Source organism: Pelophylax lessonae (genome assembly GCF_965119305.1).
Source record: "Pelophylax lessonae genome assembly, chromosome: 1".
NCBI lineage: Eukaryota > Metazoa > Chordata > Amphibia > Anura > Ranidae > Pelophylax > Pelophylax lessonae.
In genome coordinates, this window is record NC_138768.1 from 563,126,442 (window position 1) to 563,151,138 (window position 24,697).

At 44.1% G+C, this 24,697-nt stretch overlaps 1 protein-coding gene across 1 annotated transcript in view; it reads right to left on the reverse strand.

Annotated features, from left to right (window-relative positions):
• Window positions 1-24,697, reverse strand: part of PTPN13 (protein tyrosine phosphatase non-receptor type 13) — a 541,021-nt gene that overhangs the window by 166,876 nt on the left and 349,448 nt on the right. Inside the window, exon 21 of the mRNA XM_082263089.1 lies at window positions 22,965-23,051. Coding sequence (XP_082119215.1) covers window positions 22,965-23,051 — 87 coding nt within the window. The remainder of the gene's footprint in view (window positions 1-22,964; window positions 23,052-24,697) is intronic.

Sequence of the window (24,697 nt, forward strand, 5' to 3'; positions counted from 1 at the left end):
CAAACTTAGATCACGAGATTCCCTCTTATATGATCAAAGAAAACAAACTATAAAGGAACCCACCCGTATCATCACACGCTACTCGAGCAGATACAAACAGGTTGAACAAATATTGGCACAGCATTGGCACCTGCTAAGGGACGACTCCATTGTGGCTAAATATATAGGTGAGAGACCACAGATCACGTATCGTAGAGCTAGGTCACTGAGGGACCATCTCACCCATAGCCATCTTTGGCCAGTGGCAATCGCCGAGGGAAATGGGAACCCCAGAGGCAATACCAGATGTGGAGATTGTAATTTTTGCAGATGGATCTGGGTTGGAGAGAGCATTCGGTTGCCTAATGGCCAGAAATGGTCTCCACGAGAACTAATAAACTGCCGCACAGTAGGGGTGGTTTACTATATGAAATGTTCCCTATGTAGAGCTTTCTACATAGGGAAAACTAAAAGACCCTTTCACAATCGGATACGAGACTATGTATATGAGGTCAATACGGGTAAACTGGTGTCGGCCATTAGTAGGCATGTTGGCCTCTATCATGGTTACAACTTGGATTGCATGAGTTTTTTTGCCCTTGAACATGTTAAGGAATCACCAAGAGGGGGTGACATAGACAGGAGACTTTTACAGTTGGAAACACAGTGGATCTTCTTGCTTGATGCGACAAGGTCACCTGGGTTAAACGAATATATCAGTTACAAATGTTTTCTATAGAACTTGTTTTTCTGGATTTTGTCCTGTTTAACCCACTTTTGGGGTTTGCTATCCCGACCTACTATCCAAAGTATGTTTACTAGGATTTTTGCTTCTTAGTGAGGGTATTAACAGCAATGTGCTCTTAATAATGCCACATGGATATAAAAAAGATATATTTTTTAAATAAATGTATATGTATTAATAGGTAACTAGTATACTTTGTTATCACGAGTCAATGTTTGGTCACACATCCAAGGGACTTTTGACAAAAATTATGCTGTAAGCTATCTTAGAGATATAATATGTAGACAGTGATATATGCGTCTGAAGCTGTCTGCTATTCATTTTTTATTTTTATTATATGCTCTCAGAATTAATGATTTATTTATATATTAACCCAAATAAGAAAAATCTCTGACTGCCTAAATTTTGAGGGTGTAAGATAAAATGGGACTTTCTGTCTAGTCACCTGGGCCATAAACTCGGTATCAAGCATAATTTTAGGATTTCCATCTTTATCTAAAATATATAGTCTATTGATGACTTGATAAGGAAGTATCTGTGCCCTTTTATGCATGCTATAGCTTTATTTGACCACAAGGGACCGCTGGAGACCAATGATGTATGTCCCCGGGCATTATTAGCAGGTACTTCCGCCTTAGTGAATACTGAGATGTAAATCAATTTGGGTGATTTAGCCCCTATTGGGGCATCTCAGTCGGCCGACAGTACTCCCATGCATCTTGTGGTGGGACGTGGCGATTGCTCTTTCCCTTCACTCTCCCTCCCTCTCACCAACGGGGAGCTTTTATGGAGTGGATGGCATATCGCACGTCCCGCCATTACTGCGCATGTGCGGCTTTTTCGCGCATGCGCGGCAGCATCCTCTTGTCTGACGTTCTCCTGGCTTCTGGCCGGAGATGTCAGCAATCAGGGGGAAATGAGAGAAGGCTGGTGGCGGCTGCCGTTTTGGCGCCAAACCCAGTCATTCAAATAGCCTGAGGATCTGTGAGCACAGCGAGATTGCTGTGCAAGCGGACCAGACGGGCTTTAAAGTGAGTACATATATGTAGGGCTTTCTCTGCCCTCCTGAATGGATTATTCGGAGGTGAGAATGGGCACGCTTAACTAACATGCTTCCCTAACATTATCTCCTTATAGAACTCTTATGTGTCGTTGGTTATTGGACTGGCTGGAATGACTTGCTACATGGGACATTCCTATCCACACTAGCAATCCCATTACCCTATGATAGTCTGAACTGGTAGGCTATACCCTTTTTTACATAATATTAAACGAGCAGCCTCTGCTGGCACCATGTGGCCAATAGCAGTATTGCACTCAATGTTCTCTTTTTTCAAACTTGCAGGGACCTTCCAGTGACATTGCTGTCCTCAGAAGGATTGGGGTTCTGCCTTTTTTTGTGGATCAATTCATTTTGACCTAACTAACCCCGGCCATCTCTCTATATTTCCCCTTGCTGTTTTGGGCAGCCATGGATTTAAACTTACTATAATTCTGGTAACATACATTAAGTCCTTCTGAGATATTTGGACTCCATCTGTGGATGATTCAATCTACAACCGTTTTTGGACGCCCCATTGGCCCTTGTATCTATGTGACAACACTTTGAGTTGATTTGTGAGTATTTATATATATTTTTGTAAATTCTGGGTGAATGCTTGGATATATAAACATGTGGAATTATCCTTTACATTATAGAAATCATATTTACGATTGATTTGATATATGCATGTATTGCAAAAAGATTTTGTAAATGCAAGACAAAAAGTACATTATATATAATATATTGATTTTCTTCTTTTGTATGTTTTTTGCATATCAGTACTAACAGCCCCATGAACCTCAACGAGTCTCTGGCACCTATTTTGCCCTGAAGAAGCCATTTGAGGCGAAATGCATTGGTAACCCGTACCCTGCACCACTATAGGCTAGCTTTATCTATATGTGGAGTTGGGTGTGAGTAAGGTGACCTATAGAGGCCCACACTTATGGTCTGGTTGATATGTGTTGGGGGTTGTATTTATGTTTATATGTTAGTTGTCATTTTAATGTTTGTAATTTGAAATAAAGCGACTTTTTATAATAATATTGTCTTGCTATTCTTTCTCTCCAGGGACGGGAGTATACAGCACCGCTATAGCCCCAATTACTAGTTTTTCAACTAATTTTTTGCACTTTCAGTCTAGGGGTGATGGTGCTGTTGGTTGAATGACTGAACGTTCATTTTTATAATTTAATCTTTTTGGGGGTTAAACACCCCACCAGGCTACATACGTTCAGCCAATCACCCGCCCAGGGAGACAAATTTGAGTAATTATATGATTACATTGTTGAACTAAACTATGTGAATATACTATTGTAATGACCAAGAGTACATCGGTATACCCTTTTGATTTTCTTTGATCAAATCCATCATTTTTTTCTTTCCCCTTTATTTTATAATCTATCTCTGAGAAGTTATATCTGAATTATATTTTAGATATGAACTTCTGTGGACAAGATTGGGAGGGTTTTACCTCTAGGATTAGATCAGAAACGGTAGGCACCACGGATGGGCATCGGGATGTGGACGTTTTTTCACAAAAGATTAAGCAATTATTGATTAAAAAGTCCTCACTTTATTGGCATATGAAGTATTTTGATTTATACATAGAACAACAACTTGTCCCTTTTGGATTGAGAATTCAAATTTTCCCAACAATTCCAACTGTGAGTGAAGAAATGAAAAATATATGGGAGAATAATCTCCATCAATGCTCTACGCAAATGATGAGAATTCTTAGAAATCACTATCAGAATGAAATCACGGAGATAGATGCACAGATACAAGCACTAAGTACAGTACATCAAGACATCATATCCGATCCAAGCTATGGGCCCAAACAAAGTGAACTAAATGACCTAATGGAACAACACAATAAAAAATTAGTCATGAATAAAAATAAAAAATTCCTTAGGGACAGATTAGCTTATGATACTGGCAAAGCATATCGGTGGCAACCGAGTCAGGGGGGGGAGACCGGGACGCCCCCTCAGACCTTCAAATAATCACAGGAGGGTAGGGGTGGAACGGGAGGGGGGTGACGAGACCGACCGATCATCGTCTGTCTCATCATCCAGATCCTCTAGGCAAACGGAATCCGTTATATCAAACTCTCCGATGAGATTCCGTAACAAGAAATCCAAGAGTGCTGGGAGGGGGACCAGCAACCAACGCAATAAAAGACCAAATATGAACAAGGGAGGATTTAATTTGGTGGAGAATAACAGTAATCAAGGTAGCAATCTTGGTATGTCTCATCCCTCGCCTCCATCCTTTTCTTTTTCACAGTTACATCTACCGTCGTCATCAGGTTTTTCATTTGGAGGCAAAAATGCCCCCAAAACCCTCAATTTGGGATTAGGACAGGGGGCAGAACATCAGGAAGGAAGGACAATTGAAAGCACCCAGAGAAACCCTAATATGACTGTTAATCAACCTAACCCATCCCCTTTAGGAGCGATAGCCAAGAAACAAGGGAGTCTAGAACCCCATCTGGTCAAGAAATGAAAGAATGTAACAGTGATTTGAAAATTGTTAATCTCTCATCCTATAAACTTACAAAGGACGAAATCACTGTTTTGGGGTTAGGTTTAAATTTCTGCCCCTCGCCACCATTGGATAAATTTGAGGTAGCAAAGGATATTATACTCTTTGCCAGGAAGCTGACATTACACACCATTTATGACAAAACCCCCACTCCTCAAGCACAAAAAGCTAAGGATATGGAACTATGGAAGGAATTCACAATTAGGGATTTCAAAGCACTGAAAGACCTGATGCAACTTTGGGAGGAGGGTAACACAGGGGAAAATGCGGCTTTAGATGAGCTTGAGAACACATCCATGGAAGTAATTAGAGATCTTATCCCAGAGTATGGAAACAAGTCTTCCAATTTTCCATCACTGCAACGCAACCTGCATATTTGGTCATTTGTTCAAAAGGCCATGTATGATTTGAGACAGTTACCAGAAAATATACATCTAGATGGTAATCTATCCCCCCAACAAACAATGGCCCTCAACAAATTAAAAAATAACATAGAAATAATTATAAAGCCGTCTGATAAAGGGGGTAACGTAGTAGTGATGGGAAGGGAAGACTATGTTAACATGTGTTTAGACATTCTGAACAACAAAGCGTGGTATAGGCGTATCCCAGAGAAGACAATATCTAAGTTTCACCAGGAATATAGAGAAATCATCCTTAGAGCATTTAATAATGCCATAATAACGAAAAGCACTTATGAATTTCTGAATGTAAAGAATCCGGTCACGCCTACATTCTATTCTTTGCCTAAAGTGCATAAATGCATGAAAAAACCCCCGGGCCGCTCCATTGTGTCAGGGATTGGTTGTATCTCTGAACAGGCCAGCAAAATAATTGATGATTATCTCAGGCCCTTTGTGAAATCCCTACCCTCCCACATACAGGATACTAGAGATCTCCTAAGAGTATTAGAGGACAAAAATATACCTGAAAACGCTTGGTTGGTAACCATTGATGTGGAAGCCCTGTATTGTTCCATACCCCACTCGAGGGGGGTTGCAACAATAGCAGAATTCCTGAGAGAAAGGGATCGATCGACCTGGAAATACAATACATTTATTCTTGAAATTCTGGAATATATCCTGTCTAGGAATGTCTTCATATTCAACGACTCCCACTACCTCCAGGTGCAGGGAGTGGCGATGGGGACGAAATGTGCCCCATCATACGCAAACCTGTACCTGGGGGGGTGGGAGCGTGATGTCTTCTATGGAGGGGACTCGTCTATGTACCTGTGCCACATTCTTGCGTGGCACAGGTACATAGACGACATCCTACCCATATGGACGGGCACCAAGGAGGAATTGGATTCCTTTATGGAAAGATTGGGAGAGAATACCTATAATTTGAAATTCACTATGGAATGTAGTCAATCTAAAGTCAATTTCCTGGATATATCAATCATGAAGGACACTGGGGGCAATTTGAGCACCGATTTATTTCGCAAATTGTCAGCAGCAAATACGGTTTTACATTCCTCGAGTGCACATCCACATAGTCTGAAAAAGAGTATACCTTATGGGCAATATCTCAGACTCAAGAGAAATTGCAGTAAAGAGGAGGACTATTATCGCCAAGCTAAATTATTGCAGCAGCGCTTTTTGGAAAGAGGGTATAGCAAAAAATGCTTGAAAAAAGCGTTCAATAAAACCAAACTTAGATCACGAGATTCCCTCTTATATGATCAAAGAAAACAAACTATAAAGGAACCCACCCGTATCATCACACGCTACTCGAGCAGATACAAACAGGTTGAACAAATATTGGCACAGCATTGGCACCTGCTAAGGGACGACTCCATTGTGGCTAAATATATAGGTGAGAGACCACAGATCACGTATCGTAGAGCTAGGTCACTGAGGGACCATCTCACCCATAGCCATCTTTGGCCAGTGGCAATCGCCGAGGGAAATGGGAACCCCAGAGGCAATACCAGATGTGGAGATTGTAATTTTTGCAGATGGATCTGGGTTGGAGAGAGCATTCGGTTGCCTAATGGCCAGAAATGGTCTCCACGAGAACTAATAAACTGCCGCACAGTAGGGGTGGTTTACTATATGAAATGTTCCCTATGTAGAGCTTTCTACATAGGGAAAACTAAAAGACCCTTTCACAATCGGATACGAGACTATGTATATGAGGTCAATACGGGTAAACTGGTGTCGGCCATTAGTAGGCATGTTGGCCTCTATCATGGTTACAACTTGGATTGCATGAGTTTTTTTGCCCTTGAACATGTTAAGGAATCACCAAGAGGGGGTGACATAGACAGGAGACTTTTACAGTTGGAAACACAGTGGATCTTCTTGCTTGATGCGACAAGGTCACCTGGGTTAAACGAATATATCAGTTACAAATGTTTTCTATAGAACTTGTTTTTCTGGATTTTGTCCTGTTTAACCCACTTTTGGGGTTTGCTATCCCGACCTACTATCCAAAGTATGTTTACTAGGATTTTTGCTTCTTAGTGAGGGTATTAACAGCAATGTGCTCTTAATAATGCCACATGGATATAAAAAAGATATATTTTTTAAATAAATGTATATGTATTAATAGGTAACTAGTATACTTTGTTATCACGAGTCAATGTTTGGTCACACATCCAAGGGACTTTTGACAAAAATTATGCTGTAAGCTATCTTAGAGATATAATATGTAGACAGTGATATATGCGTCTGAAGCTGTCTGCTATTCATTTTTTATTTTTATTATATGCTCTCAGAATTAATGATTTATTTATATATTAACCCAAATAAGAAAAATCTCTGACTGCCTAAATTTTGAGGGTGTAAGATAAAATGGGACTTTCTGTCTAGTCACCTGGGCCATAAACTCGGTATCAAGCATAATTTTAGGATTTCCATCTTTATCTAAAATATATAGTCTATTGATGACTTGATAAGGAAGTATCTGTGCCCTTTTATGCATGCTATAGCTTTATTTGACCACAAGGGACCGCTGGAGACCAATGATGTATGTCCCCGGGCATTATTAGCAGGTACTTCCGCCTTAGTGAATACTGAGATGTAAATCAATTTGGGTGATTTAGCCCCTATTGGGGCATCTCAGTCGGCCGACAGTACTCCCATGCATCTTGTGGTGGGACGTGGCGATTGCTCTTTCCCTTCACTCTCCCTCCCTCTCACCAACGGGGAGCTTTTATGGAGTGGATGGCATATCGCACGTCCCGCCATTACTGCGCATGTGCGGCTTTTTCGCGCATGCGCGGCAGCATCCTCTTGTCTGACGTTCTCCTGGCTTCTGGCCGGAGATGTCAGCAATCAGGGGGAAATGAGAGAAGGCTGGTGGCGGCTGCCGTTTTGGCGCCAAACCCAGTCATTCAAATAGCCTGAGGATCTGTGAGCACAGCGAGATTGCTGTGCAAGCGGACCAGACGGGCTTTAAAGTGAGTACATATATGTAGGGCTTTCTCTGCCCTCCTGAATGGATTATTCGGAGGTGAGAATGGGCACGCTTAACTAACATGCTTCCCTAACATTATCTCCTTATAGAACTCTTATGTGTCGTTGGTTATTGGACTGGCTGGAATGACTTGCTACATGGGACATTCCTATCCACACTAGCAATCCCATTACCCTATGATAGTCTGAACTGGTAGGCTATACCCTTTTTTACATAATATTAAACGAGCAGCCTCTGCTGGCACCATGTGGCCAATAGCAGTATTGCACTCAATGTTCTCTTTTATCAAACTTGCAGGGACCTTCCAGTGACATTGCTGTCCTCAGAAGGATTGGGGTTCTGCCTTTTTTTGTGGATCAATTCATTTTGACCTAACTAACCCCGGCCATCTCTCTATATTTCCCCTTGCTGTTTTGGGCAGCCATGGATTTAAACTTACTATAATTCTGGTAACATACATTAAGTCCTTCTGAGATATTTGGACTCCATCTGTGGATGATTCAATCTACAACCGTTTTTGGACGCCCCATTGGCCCTTGTATCTATGTGACAACACTTTGAGTTGATTTGTGAGTATTTATATATATTTTTGTAAATTCTGGGTGAATGCTTGGATATATAAACATGTGGAATTATCCTTTACATTATAGAAATCATATTTACGATTGATTTGATATATGCATGTATTGCAAAAAGATTTTGTAAATGCAAGACAAAAAGTACATTATATATAATATATTGATTTTCTTCTTTTGTATGTTTTTTGCATATCAGTACTAACAGCCCCATGAACCTCAACGAGTCTCTGGCACCTATTTTGCCCTGAAGAAGCCATTTGAGGCGAAATGCATTGGTAACCCGTACCCTGCACCACTATAGGCTAGCTTTATCTATATGTGGAGTTGGGTGTGAGTAAGGTGACCTATAGAGGCCCACACTTATGGTCTGGTTGATATGTGTTGGGGGTTGTATTTATGTTTATATGTTAGTTGTCATTTTAATGTTTGTAATTTGAAATAAAGCGACTTTTTATAATAATATTGTCTTGCTATTCTTTGTCTCCAGGGACGGGAGTATACAGCACCGCTATAGCCCCAATTACTAGTTTTTCAACTAATTTTTTGCACTTTCAGTCTAGGGGTGATGGTGCTGTTGGTTGAATGACTGAACGTTCATTTTTATAATTTAATGTTTCTACAAATTGATTGGAGTCCACCTGTGGTAAATTCTGTTGATTAGACATGATTTGGAAAGGCACACACACCTGTCTATAGAAGGTCCCACATGTAACAGTGCATGTAAGAGCCCAAACCGGACTATTAAGTCCAAGGAATTGTCTGTAGACCTCCAAGACAGGATTGTATCAAGGCACAGATCTGAGGAAGGATACAGAAAAATTTCTGCAGCATTGAAGGTCCCAAAAAAACACAGTGGCCTCAATCATTCATAAATGGAAGAAGTTTCGAACCATCATGACTCTTCATAGAGCGAGCCGTCCGGCCAAACTGAAGGATCGGAGGAGAAGGGCCTTAGTCAGGGAGGTTTTCTAGAGCTAGAACCTTTCCATATCAATTCTGTAACAACTGCCAAAAACTTTACAAAACCAACAGCTGGGACTGTTGTTGAACTTCAGATATGGGTCATTGAGTCCATACATGAAAATTATCCACCAGCTGAACGCTTTCAACATTTATGCAAACAAGAAACCTTTTGGATTTACACCTTCGATACTTTGGCGCCAAAAGGCCTTAATGAAGAAATTGAAGTACATACAGTCATTTGAATGGTCCCTATGTCCTATCTCATAATTACTTCAGTTTTTTATGTATATTTTCTTTACTGATACATTTACATTGTTTTTGGTATTTGGGGTCATTTACCATCTTATGTGACTTTACCACCTGCATCTTGTAGGGTTGTAAGTAAAAGTCCAACATAATAAAAATGGTAGCCACTAGATATAATATGATTGGCCAAGATAAAAAAAATGAATAAAAATGGATTTTTGTAAAATCTTACCGTAAAATCCTTTTCTCTTAGCTCATTGACAGACGTAGTCCTCGGTGATACACCACCTTCGGGTTATGTTGCCTCCACAGGAGCAGGACTAGACAGGAAATTAAAAAGCTCTGGCCACACCCTAGGGGCAGTCCCAGAGGGTATATCCTCTCTCTCTCTGCCTCAGCAAATCAGTTATGTGAAAAAGCAGTCTTTAGAGATTTTAACCCAACCCAACTCAAAAACAGAGGGGCGGGGACTACGTCTGTCAATGAGCTAAGAGAAAAGGATTTTACGGTAAGATTTTACAAAAATCCATTTTTCTCTAGCGCTCATTGACAGACGTAGTCCTCGGTGATACACCACCTTCGGGACGTCCCAGAGCAGTATCACAAATGAGGGGTGGGAAAATGGAAATCAAATCCCAATCTAGAAGGCCCAACCGGTGCCAACTAGAAGTTTACAATGCTCATCCTTAATGATGAGACTCAACAAAAAAGAGAAAATTTTTTTTTTTTTTTTTTTCAAACAGAAAAAAACCCTCGAGGTAGACCACCGGTCTCCTCAAATTGCGGCCTGCAAAACCTTGCGGCCAAATGAGGCATCCGCCGATGCCGTCACATCAATTTTATAGAATTTTGTAAAGGTATGTACCGACGACCAGGTGGCCGCCTTACATACCTGGACCACTGACGCCTGATGGCGAAAGGCCCAGGAAGTACTGAGCGCTCGAGTGGAGTGCGCCCTAACAGGGAACGGAGGACTCTGACCCTTAATAGAATAAGCCTGTACCACCGTTTGTCTAATCCATTTGGCAATGGTCGCGGCAGATGCAGGCAAACCCTTTCTGGGGCCATCCGTGATCACAAAAAGTGAATCCGTCTTACGGAATGATTCCGTAGCTTTCAGGTATACCCTGATTGCCCGAACCACATCTAAGGAATGCAACGCATATTCCCGATGATGCTTGGGCTGAGGACACAAGGAAGGTAGTACAATATCTTCATTCAGATGAAAATCTGAAACCACCTTAGGAAGAAAAGATGGCTTAGGATGAAGTACTACCTTATCCCTATGAATCACTAGGTATGGGGACTGGCATGATAATGCAGCCAGTTCTGACACCCTGCGAGCAGAAGTAATAGCCACCAAGAAGGCCACCTTCTGGGATAAAGTAAGCAAGGGAATCTCCCTGATGTTTTCAAAGGGAGGTTTCTGTAGAACCGACAAAACCAAATTAAGATCCCAGGGCGGTAAGGGCGTGCGGACTGGAGGAGCCAGGTGCCGCACCCCCTGGATGAAATTCCGCACCAAGGACTTGGTAGCTAAAGGTTTCTGAAAGAAGATTGCTAATGCTGAAACTTGACCCTTGATGGTGCTCAAGGCTAGCTTCTGCTCAACCCCTTGTTGCAAAAAGGCCAATATTCGAGTCACCGAATAGGTACGTGGAGGAAATATAAGTCTTCCATGTGTGATAATAGACCTTGCTGGAAGTCGCTTTCCTTGCTTTAAATAAGGGTAGGAATGACTGAAGTAGACAAACCTCTGTCCTTCAGTACTTGGGTCTCAATGGCCAGGCCATTAAAACCAGCGACTGTAAAGCACGATGGTAAATTGGTCCTTGAGACCACAGACACTCCCTGAGACGAAGTTCCCACGGAACGTCTGCGACTAGCATGTCCAAGTCGGCCAGGCCGGCTTGAGGAGGCCAGCCTAGAATTTCTAGGACCACTGGCGCTGATAGAATCTGAACCAGGCGTCCCTAGAGGTATCTGGCCCCGACCATCCGAGAAAGTCTGGTCGTTTTCTGTTCCCACACATTTATCAGATACCTGATTGTTATCAGGAAGGGTGATCTTTTCTGGTTGAACCTCAGGGACCGAAGTCACCAGACTAGAGGCTACTTGGCCTATCTGGTCAACCAGATCCGATTCCTGTGAGGTATAGGGACTAATCTTAGGAAAAGGTAAAGGAAAAGATCTATTCAGGGAACGGTAACTACCGCTTCCTGTAGTACTTTAATGTTGGAAGGGAAGAATCGCACCGGTAGTAGTGGTTGATGCTTGATCTAATGTCCTGAATACCGGTGAAAACGTCCCCCCACCCTGAAACCGGGTGGGGGCGCACCTTCAGGCTGTGTACTCCTTTGCTTCGGGATTGGCTGGGTTGGTCCTCTGCTTGTCCGACCAGCCCTTCTTGAACCCTCCTGGAGGAGTCTTGCCTTTCCCGCTAGTACCAGCCGGGCGCCCTTTATGGGCGGTAAAGAAAGGTCCTCGCTTGTTGCGAGGTCCCTTAGCTTTAGCAGCCTGTGGCAAAAAAGTGCTCTTGCCCCCAGTGGCATCCTTGATGATTTCATCTAGGTTGGCCCCAAATAGACGATTCCCCTGAAAAGGGAGATTTGTCAAGGTCTTTTTGGAACCTAGGTCAGCTGACCAGCATTTTAACCACAGCACACGTCTGAGGATCACCGCTGACATAGATGCATGCCCTAATAGAGGAGTAGTGTCCAAGGCTGCGTCACAGATAAACTGTAGCCCTTGTATAATTTGTTCCATCAAATCAGATGTCTCCTGGGGAATATCTTTTCCCCTAAGGTCTTGGCGTACCATTTTCGCCCATTCCGTAAGTGTCTGGGAAACTAGACCAATAACAATTACTGGTCTAAATGCTGACCCTATCAGAGAGAAGATGGTGCGGGACTCTGCTTCCATCTTTCGATCCACCGGATCCTTAAAGGACGAAGTGTCCTCCACTGGGATAACCGTGGCTTTATTCAGCCTGGAAATAGGTGGATCCACCACTGGTGGTACCGTCCATTTCTTAATGATGGATTCCTCAAACGGATAGCGTCTAGCAATACGCTTGGAAATAGTAAAGGTACGTTTAGAATGCTCCCATTCTCCTTTAATCTGATTACCGAAACATTTGGGTACAGGAAAAACCTTCACCGTTTTGATGGGCTTATTAGTACCAAAAGGAATCTCTGTTTCAGTTGCCTCTGCCGGTAAAGCCTCAAGTTTTAAGGTTTCCTGCACTGCCACAACTAGTGCGTCCACCAATGCTTCTTCCTGAATTATAGCAGGAGAAGAAGCGTCCTCCTCACTGTCTGAGGGGGCTTTACCTGGGATAACAGCCTTTGCAGAGGAACCTGCAACTGCAGTGACCATCTCTGAATCTGAGTCAGAGGTGTCAGATAGTATAGGGGTAGGTGGGGGTCGCTTCCTTGACCCCCGTCCCTGACAGGCCGCCTCCACCCGAGCCACCATAGACTCCAAAATTGCTGTAAATGACTCTACACTCTGTGCACCGGCGGGTCCCGTGGCCCCCTCGAGGGAAACAGGTGGGGGAATATGTGTGGCAGGGTCCATGATAATTCCAGTTACTTCCTGGATAATATAATTCAAAAATAAAAAACTTTTTTTTTTTTTTTCAGACCCCCAGCGCCACAAAAAGCCCCTTAGTGTTACCTGCTAGGGATCCCTATCGATCGAGAGAGAGATAGACCCCCAGGCTCACCACTTGATGCTCAGAGTTTAACTGCAACAGGTTACAGCGCTGTCTTGACAAACAGGAAGTCTTTTGGCTAGCTGCCCAGGAAGAAAGGAGGTGGCTCCGCCCCTCTGCACGCCTTCCGGCGCCTCCCCTAGCTCCACGAGGTGTTTGGATCACCTCAAACATGGCCGCCCCCATGCTGGAGACACGAGGCTACGCCAAAATGGCGGCTCGTGCGATCCAGCAAAAAAAATGGCGGCGGCCTGTACTGAATAGCGGTGTGCTGCAGAACACACAACACTCTCTCTGCATGGGGATTTGGCGTGGTTGGCGGTACCGGCCCTGGCGGACCGCATGGCCATTCGGGAGGCCTGCTAATAGCTGGAGATCTGATTAGGAAGGCAGTCTACATGTCCGTGGCTTCTGACTGGTAGGTAGCTTATATTTATCACCGTAAGATTCCCAGAATGCCACTGATTACAATGTTTTTAACATGTATACAATTAGATTGTTATCTCCCAAACCAAGCCTCCTGGCTTTTTGCACATAAAATCACACTCAAAGTAGGAGGATCTGTGTCATTTATAGGATAGAGAGGGACTCTATCTTACCATACAGAGAGGGGCCCGCGTTCACCACAAGACCCGTCAGGGGAAAAGGGGGAACATACTACTCACCATACCGGAACCAGGCGGGCACCAACTCCTGACAGTACCCCTCTCCACCGGGGCGGGAGGGCTGTCGACCGATATGGACGCCGTGACTCATGGTCTTTGGCGTTTCAGCGAGACGTTTAACTCGCGGGGTCAGTCCTTTAATGGGACTTTGTCGCGGCCGACCCAGCGCGGAGCTATGGCCTGCACGCGCTCGTAAGCTGAACTGGGGTGACCACCGGATCTCAACATCCAGCCCGTCGCCAAGTTCAGCTTTCTTGCTTGAAGATCTCACAGGAACACTGGAGAAAAAAAGCTGTCTAAAAAAAAAAATCTTTTAAGAAAAAAATCTTGCCAGGACCTAAGATCCCAGCAAGGTATCTAGGTCCTTACTCCTAACTAGACAGAAAATAACTGATTTGCTGAGGCAGAGAGAGAGAGGATATACCCTCTGGGACTGCCCCTAGGGTGTGGCCAGAGCTTTTTAATTTCCTGTCTAGTCCTGCTCCTGTGGAGGCAACATAACCCGAAGGTGGTGTATTACCGAGGACTACGTCTGTCAATGAGCGCTAGAGAAACTGGTTTACCAAACATATCATATTCCTATAAAGGTCCAAAATACCAATCATAGATCATGCTACACGGATTTCCTTTTGTATTGTTTTCATTTAGTGGAACCTACTCACTGACATCCTGATAGGTGTTTTTCTTTTCTCTTCTATGCCTTTTCATATCCTGTTTCATATGATCCGTTTTTAATTAATGTTGTTAACCGCTTGCCGACTGCCCGCTGCAGATATCTTGCGGCAGGTTGGTTCGGCTGCGCGAATCGATGTATGGGTACGTCGGTTCGCGGGAGCGAGCGTGCACCGCCATTGGTGCGCTCCTGTCCCCACTAGGCAGTGGGGATGCCAATCCATGGGGCCGGCGGCCGCGATTGCCGCCGGGCACCCGTGATCGATCCTTGCTGAGAGAGAAGGACGGTCAGCTGTTGTAAACACAGCAGACCGTTCTTCTCTCTGAAATGATCACAGAGCGCCTGTGATCCTGCTATTTAGGATCACAGATCTCTGTGGTCATTTCACAAGTCCCTCCCTCATAGAGTTAGAAAACACCCCCTAGGCTGACACTTAACCCTTTGATCACCACTGTGTTAACCCCCAGTGTCATTAGTACAGTAACAGTGCATATTTTTAGCACTGATAATGTCACTGGTCCCCCCCAAAAGTGTCAAAAATGTCAGTTAGGGATCCGATCTGTCCGCCGCAATGTCGCTGTCCTGCTAAAAATCGAAGATCGCCGCCATTACTAGTAAAAAAAAAAAATTAAAAAATTAAAATGACAAATCTTTCCACCAGTTTGTAGACGCGATAACTTTTGCGCAAACCAATCAAAATACGTTTATTTTGATTTTTTTACCAAAAATATGTAGCAGAATATAAATTGGCCTAAAAGGATTAAATTTTTTGATTTTGGGAATGGTTTATAGCAGAAAGTAAAAAATCTTTTTTTTTTCTAGAATGTCGTTTTGCTTTTGTTTATAGCGCAAAAAATAAAAATTGCAAAGGTGATCAAATACCACCAAAAGAAAGCTCTATTTTTGGGCAAAAAGGACACCAATTTTATTTGGGTACAGCATCGCTCGACCGCGTAATTGTCAGTTTAAGTAACGCAGTGCCTAAACGCAAAAAATGGCCTGGTCATTAAGGGGGCAAATCCTTCCAGTCCAGAAGTGGTTAAATTGATGTTATAATCATGATCTACTTATTCTCTGCTTTTTATGCAAATCGTGTGCTTATTGGGGTTATTCATTTGAGTGTTGTGGAATATGTAGTTTAATTCTACAGACATATAATGGCCTTTTTAAATTAGTTTTTACATTACTCCGATATCGTTCCCTGGCTCGCCCATGGGCGAATCTATATATAAGATTGACAGCTTTAGCAGCCATTCAGGTCTAGGGAAAAAGTGGAAACTTTGAAATGCGTTACCTGACACGTCTTAACATCACGTCCGGCCCAGCTCTGAGTGTATTTCACGCTGGTTTCCACACCGCGAGGCAAGGACTTGGCCAGCTGATCCATCCAACCTGCCTGTACTACGATGAGCCCACTGTGACACACCCCGGGGCTCTCCCAGTGACTACGGACTCCTTTTTACAATGCTCGTTGATCTTCCGTCATTGTGAGTAGCCATTTGGGTGGTGTTTAATAAATCTCCCTTTGACAAAATTGCAACACTTGGTCCAAAGTATTGATCAAAGTCTGTGAATACTTATGCACATGATTTTTTTATTTTTATATTAACTTTCAAGGATTTCAAACAACCTTCTTTCACATTGTCATTATATAGAGTATTGTTTGCAGAATTTTGAGGAAAAACTGGATTTTTGTCTTACCGAAAAATCCTTTTCTCTGAGGTTCACTGACGGACACAGCTTCATGTCTTCTAGACCCTTGGGCTTATGCTGCGCTCTCTTCAGGAGTAGGACTAGCTGGAAACATTTTTGGTTACGCCCCTGAGGCAGTCCCAGAGGGTATACCATCCCTTCCTGCTATAGGACTTCAGTTTGTAACAAGCAGTCAGAAGAATATATAACTCCACCCAACAGAGGGGTGGGTGCTGTGACCATTAGTGAACCTCAGAGGAAAATTATTTTATGGTAAGACAAACATCCAGTTCTCTCTTTGGTTCACTGACAGACACCGCTTCATGTCTTCTAATATCTTGGGATGTCCCAAAGCAGTATCAACATGAGGGGTGGGAAAAACACAGCAAAGCATGTAGATCCCAACAAGGGTTAAAACATAGCCAACCAGGGAAACCAAGAGCTCAACCAGGAACAACTGGAGCTCACCCCCAGAACAAATACACTCTCAAGAGGCGGAAGCCTCTGCAACCGCAGCCTGCAAAACTTTGCAGCCAAACGTAGCATCAGAAGATGCAAGAACCTCCACCTTATAAAACTTTGTGAACGTGTATACAGACGACACCGTCATCACCTTAAACACCCAAACCACTGACGCCTGTTGACAGGAGGCACTAAGTGCCCTAGTAGAATGCGCTCTGACATGGAAAGGAGGAACTTGACACTTAATAGAACAGGCCTGCACCGCCGTCTGCCTGTACCATCTGGAAATGGTCGCAGCAGAAGCAGCCTGCCCCTTACGAGGTCCATCCATAAGGACAAACAAAGAATCGGATTTTCGAATCGACTCAGTCACAGCCAGGTACACCCGAATCACCTTACCCTTACCACATCCAAGGAATGTAAAGCAATTTCTTTAGGATGTTTCGGCTTGCGACATAAGAACAGTAACACAATATCTTCATTTAAATGAAATCCCGATATAACCTTAGGAAGAAACACCTGACAGGGTCGCAACACCACTTTGTCCCTGTGAACCACCAGGTAAGAAGGCCGACAGGACAACGCACCCAACTCCGACACCCTACATGCAGAAGTAATAGCGACTATAAAGGCCGCCTTCTGCGACAGAGTGAGCAGAGGGAGTTCACAAATGTTTCAAAAGGAGGCTTTTGAAGTACCGACAGTACCAAATTGAGATCCCACGGAGGTACCAGGGATCGAACCGAAGGAGCCAGATAGCGGACTCCCTGCACAAAAGTGTGAACCAAAGATTTTGCCACTAACGGTCCTCAGAAAAATATGTCCAAGGCGGAAATCTGTCTCTTCACAGTGACCAGAGCCAAACGTTCATCTACACCTAGTTGTAGAAACTCCAACAGGCGAGACACAGAAAAGGAACAGGGAGTAACCGCCCAGGACTCACACCAAGTAATGTATGCCTTCCAAACTCTATGATAAACTTTCCTGGAAGCAGATTTTCTAGCTTTTAACAGAGTAGGAATCACAGAGTCCAACAGCCCTCTGTCCTTCAGCACCTGGCTTTCAATAGCCAAGCCAGCGACTGTAAAGCAGGATGGAAGATTGGTCCCTGAGACAGAAGATCTTCCCTGAGAGGAAGTTTCCAAGTAACGTCTGCTACCAGCTTTACCAGGCCTGCATACCAGGACCGGCGAGGCCAGTCTGGTGTCACCAGAATGACTGTAATCCCTTCTACCTCGATTCTGCATAGCAGTCTCGACAGAAGTTGTTTTTGTCAGACGATACTGACTCCAAGGGGCCACCAGAACGTCTGCTGTGTCGGCCAGAGGATCCCGAGACCTTGACATGATCCTCTGCACCTTCCTGTTGAGACGGGAGGCCAACAGGTCCACGTCAGAAGTCGACCCCAGGGGAGACAAAGTTGATGAAACACCTCCGGGTAAAGGGACCATTCTCCCTGATCCAACGTCTGCCAACTGAGGTAGTCCACTTACCAATTTTCTACCCCCAGAATATGCAAAGTAGAGAGGGCTGGAACATATAGTTCTGCCCACCTCAGAATATCGGCTACTTCCAGGGCCGCCAGGGCACTCTTGTGCTCCCTTGATGAATGACATATGTCACCGCAGTAGCATTGTTCGATTGTATCCTCACCGGGCATCCCTGCAGACGATCCGTCCACTGAGACAGACAAAGTCTGATCACCCGCATCTCCAGGATGTTGATCGGCAGCCTGGACTCCTCTCGAGTCCAAAACACCTTGAGAAGTGTATATTCCCAAGACACCTCCCAACTTGAACAGACTGGGATCTGTGGAAATCACTGTTCAATACAGGGGAAGAAAGGACTTCCCCAAGCGAAGCGTCTGGGGAGCAGAGCCACCATATCGGAGACCCCCTCGAACCCTGACTCAACAGGATCAGTTCATCCAGCGACTGTGGAACCTTGTTCCATTTGGCAAGAATCTCTCTTTGCAGAGGTCTGGTATGGAAGTGAGCAAATGAAACCGCCTCGAAAGTAGAGACCATCCGACCCAGAACTTGCATGCAAGTCCTAAGCGACGACAGACAGTTGGAAAACAGAAGCCGAATCGCATCCTGCAACTTTAGAGGTTTCGTTTGAGGAAGAAACACCCGGGCCGATCTAAGTAGTCCAGCTTGGTGGACGGAGTCAAAGCTGATTTTTAAAAATTCAGTGTCCAGTGTAGAGTTCACACAGTAATGTACACGTCGGCTTCTAGAGCTGAAGAAGATAACCCAGTACCGCGATCCCCTTCTGCCATAGCAAGTCCAGCACTGGAGCCAAAATCTTTGTGAACACCCGAGGAGCTGAGGCGTGACCAAAAAGGTAAAGCCATGAATTGATAGTGCTCCTTGCCCACGGCAAAACAAAGAAAACACTGATGCCTGACCTATATTGGAATATGAAGGTAAGCGTCCTTGAGATCGATAGAAGCCATAAGATCTCCTTGATGAAGGAAATCTAATACCAAGCGGATGGACTCCATCCGAAATTTCTGAACCCGCACAAAGTGGTTCAGAGCCTTGAGGTCCAAGATTGGCGAACCTTGCCTTCCTTCCTGGGAACTGTAAACAGATTTGAATAAAAACCTTGAAAATGTTCTAAATCTGGAACCGGCACAATGACTCCTTGTGCTAACAGGTCCTGCAGTGCCCCATAGAGGCCCTGTAGTCAATCGTGAGACAGGCACAAGTTGAAAGGATAGAACCTTGATGGAGGCAAGGACCGAAATTCGATCTTGTAACCGAACTGAACCAACTCGTGGACCCATTTGTCCTGAATGAACAAAGTCCACAGGTCCGGAAAAAGGCAAAGACACCCCCCCCACCCCAGATATCGGGTGAGGGCGCCCCTTCAGGCTGGGAAGGCTTGTCTGCGGAACCGGTAGTGCCCGCTTTCGGCTTACCATTCCAGGGTCTCTTGGAGCCTCCCGCGAATTTTCAGGTGGATCTCAAACCCTTTTCCTGCAATCCAGACGGACGATAGGGCCGCTAGTGAGCCGAGAAAAAAGGACCACGTTTACAACTAGGTTCCTTGCCCCTAGCAACCTGTAGAAGTAATGTACTCTTACCTCCCGTAAGGCCCTTAATGATCTCTTCCATAGAGGCACTGAAAAAGCGGTCACCTAAAAAAGGTAGATCAGTCAGCACGTTTTTAGAAGCCTGGTCATCCGACCAGCGCTTCAACCATTTCATGCGGCGAAGAATCACCACCATCCAAAGATGCATCACAAATGTAATCTATCCCCTGGATCAACAAATCCGCCAGCTCAGGAGGGTGGTGACCCCCCTTCCAGATCTTGGCGTAACATTTTTGCCCATTCCGTTAAAGCCTGGGATACCAAGGTGATAGCAAACACCGGCCTCAACATTGAACCTGCCACGGTGAAAAGATAACGGACCAGAGCCTTAGCTCTCTTGTCAATAGGATCATTAAATGATGGAGAATCCTCCACTGGCAGAAGTGTGGCCTTATTTAGCCTGGAAACAGTCCATCGACGGTGGAACCATTTGTTTCTTCAGGAGAGACTGCTCAAAAGGATATCTCCTAGCGAATCGCTTAGGTATTCCAACCATGTGTTTTGGAGAACCCAACTCACTAATGACAATCTTGTCAAAATAGGCAGGAAAAGGGAACACCTTAGTCACCTTGGATGATTTGCAGGTGCATACTGCTGAGCTGCATCAGCTGAGTCCTCCAACGTTAAGGTTTCCCGCACTGACACAATCAAAGCCTCCACCTGCGCTTTTTCATGCGCGGCTGCAGAGAAAGAGGATTCATCCTCACTGTTAGAACACTCATGTTGTGTGGACAAAGTGGGCTGACTCTCCTCCGGGGCAGCCAAATCCATCTCAGACTCTGAGGGGGTAGAGGATACAGGTGAAGGTGGGGGGCGCTTTTTGGTAGGCCGTCTTTGCAAGGCCATATCAACCTTAGACACAAGTGACTGCAAGGCCACTGTCATGGCCACCAGGGCAGATTGAGACCCAGATGGTCCCGCAGCTTCCCAGAAGTGGGTCAGGTGGTGATCCATGCTCCAGAGGCTCCATGGTTAATATGAGCCGCATTGTGCACAAAAAATGTTTCATTTATTTTTATTTTGAAAAGAACCCCCCCGCACAGCACCACAAGAATCAGGGCACCCGCGGCGCTGTATATAGCAGAGGAAGGATCGTATACCCACTAGAACAAACTATCCCAGAGCTGGGGAGCGCCAAACAGCCTGCCACACTGCGATCGAAGAGGTAGAGGAAGTGCCGACACTGACACTAGAGGCCCCCACAGCACATCACCGCACCAGACTACAAGAAAATGGCCGCCACTAATTACAATAGGAAACTCAAAACATGGCCATCAAGTGGATATAGGAGGAGTCCCCTGTAGTGCATTTGCACATCTTTCCCAGCAAGGAGTATTGTCTCCAAGGGTTAGAAAGGCTGGATCCATCTCTTTTTCATGGATAGTGTAGGACCCACTGATAATGGGGTACTTTGACGTAGTGGTGGGCTTGAGCACTATATGGCCATATGGTGGGACCAAATCCCCATTTCTATTTATGGATTGTCTTCAAATTTGGTAGAAATTTCTTTTGCATGTGTGCACTTTTTCTTTTTTAATATAACCCCCAAAGGGGGGTTGTCAACGACACACACACGCCGCCCTTCGGTCCAGCACCAGTGAAACCCCAAAAAACACTGTGTCCCGCAAAAGGGGACTAAGGGGGGGGGGGGGACAGGGAGCAGGTGAGGGCAACCAACGCAGGGGAACCCTGTCAGGGAAAGGGGGGGAAATGTCGGGGGAAGAAGGACACAGAGGGGGGGGTCTACCATCCCAGGGAGGGCCCGCGACCACCCCAGCAATTCCCAGAGAAAGGAGGGTGCACTTCTCACCACACCTTGGCATCAGGCAGGCACCACTCCCAGCAGTCCACCGCACCATCTTGGAATGAAGGGTACGGCGGACCAAGGTACGCTGCGACTCTGATCGTGATTGGTGTCGTGACCAGGGCTATGCGACCTCACGGGGTGTTTCACTCGCCGGGCAGACCTCGTCCAGTGGGGCTATGTCGCGGCCAACCTAGCGTGGAGCTAATAGTTGGGTCGCGCTCGCAGGCCAGACTGGGAAGACCATAAAGATCTAGATTATCCAGTGGGTCGCCCAGTCCCGCTGTTGATTGTAGTTCACACATGAACAGCTTGATTGTAGTTCCCACAGGTACAAAAAATAAAGGGATAAAGGGAAAAGAAAAAAAATTCCATTTAAAAAGGAAAAAAAAATGCTAGGACCGCAGATCCCACCAGTCATTACTCCTGACTAGGCAAAAAAAAAAAAAAAACTGGAGTCCTGAAGTCCTATAGCAGGAAGTGATGGTATACCCTCTGGGACTGCCTCAGGGGGCGTTACAAAAAATGTTTTTCTGCCTAGACCTACTCCTGAAGAGAGAGCACAAGCCCAATGTTCTAGAAGACATGAAGCTGTGTCCATCAGCGAACGAAAGAGAAATTCTAGATCTTTCACTAGTGAAGAAACTATAAGCAGTGATTTAACACACTAACAATAATACAGAATCGTTTTACACTTTGGAAACCACTCTGCCAGGTTATATCTAACAAATGCAGTCTTTTTAATATCTCAATCAGCTGCTGTGATCAATAAAACCCATAGGCTGGCCATACACTATTAGAGTTGTATTCAAAGTACATTTGATCTACTAATCGTCTGTGCAGTTAAAATAACATTAGTTTTCGACCACAGAAACAAGAAAAACTCGAAGGAACAAAATGGAAAATTTTTCTCAAACAAATTTCTAACAGAGTATGTGTAGTTTGTTAGATTACATGCATTCTAAAATCGAATATTAAAAGCAAACAAAATTTGAAGTACTTTAGAATGACATTTATCAAGTTACAAAATGTACTGAGAATTTTAGTATAAATGTTCATATAAATAATCGCTTGAACATTAATTTTTAAAACCTAGCAGTGTATGCCCAGCTTAACTCCAGCTCTAATTAAAGTATAACTAAAGGCAAAACATTTTTTTTTTTTTAGTTTGGATTAGAACACCTGTCAGTTTTTATTGCTCTGTACCCCTGTTAGGGAGATATACCCTCTCTATTTGTACTCTTTACTATTATAATTGAAAATAAAAGGAAAAGAAAATTCCAAATGTTGGGTTAGTAGTTCTAACTCTTCCTAAACCAGAAAAACTCACCAAGGTCATACTTGGGATCCTTCTTTATCTTTACCAAAGTGATCTCTCTCTCAGGTGTAGAAGTCAGCATTTTGCTCTGCATCTTTTCTACGGATAGAGTTAACTGTTAATCATACAGAAAAAATACATAAAACACGGAATGTACTTGCCAGTATTTTCTATTTGAAGCACGTGTTGCACATTTAATGTAATTAGAGAACACCAAGTTACACCAACAACATTTAGCACAGATACCAAACCATTTTTAGCATACAACAGCTTACTGTTTGCTATTAAGTTACAATGGTATATACAATTCATATTGTAAACAAGACTGTTGCCCATAATAACCAATATAGCTTTACATTTCCTGCTTCAGGATAAAGGCAATCCACCAGCATGCTGATGAAGTCGTTCGTTCGACGTAATGCGTACAGGGGAGGAGCCTGTTCACACACGCCGCAACGCTGCCTGTCATGCCCGCACTAGCATAGTGCCTTGGAATGTGTGTTTTTTTTAAATTATTTGGTACTCGTTAAATTTTAAAACGGAGAGCACTAGGAGCCTGTGTCTTTACTTTCATACATGGTATCCCTGCCTTGAGAGAGAAGAAGGAGGAGGTGACGTACCTATTACCCCAATACCCTAGTAGTGAACACAGCGTATCTGGTTAGATATATTAATTTACCAGACCTGGAGGTATCCCTGCATTGTGTGAGGAGAAGGAGGAGGTGACGATTCCTTTACCTAGCACCTTGGTAGTGCACACAGCGAGTCTGGCTCATTATAATCTGTGAGCCAGACTGGGAGGTGAGCTGCTAGCATTTTCATTATTAGCACATGGAGTCACATGTGTGGTTTTTGGAGCACCAGCACCTTATTTGCAATTTTTGCACAGCACTGAATATATTTGATTATGGACTTGGCACAATATATTAAGGATTGTATATATTTTTTTTGTTTAATACTTTAAGCTCATGGTGTGATGAGACGCTAGTATTTATTATTAGCACACGGAGTCATAAGTGTGGTATTGGAGCACCAGCACTTTTTTTGCACAGCACTGAAGATATTTTGATTATTTATTGGGTTTAATATCCATTTTAATATTTTTCTGTGCACTATTATTGGAAGTTTATTGTGGGATTATTGACTCACTGTCACTTTATCTTAGCACTGGCACTTTAGTTTTCACTATTGATACCTTGACTACTATATAGGTATCTCAGTATTCCCTCTGGCGCTGCATTAATTTGATTAAATCTGTAGATCTGAGGGGAAGATCTGAAATGAGGGGGGGGGGGGGGAGATCTGCTGATTTCTACCATCCTATTACGTGCAAAATGGTGTTTTTTATTCTCCTTGCATGTCCCCCTCAAATCTACAGCGACTGCACTGGCAAGTGCACTTGTAGTGAACAATGGCCTTTAGTAAATAAACCCCTCTGTCATGTAATGGTGTCCTGAATTTATCTAAATTAGGAAGAACAGACAACTCTGTGGCTTGCTATGATTAAGTAGAACTAAAAGTGGTTTTAAAGGCTACCTTTTTATTTTTAACCTACAATTAAAAAATAGGCGTTCAGGAGAGCTGGGCGAATTAAACCGATTCTGTTTCAAAGCATTCCAAAGTTGTTTATAAAATAACAGTTTTGCACTCCTTTTTAAGACCCCGTTCACATTAGGTCGCTCCGACTTAGGGGGCGACCTTTGAAGTCGCGTGCAGCGTGACTTCGGCACGACTTCCACGGACTT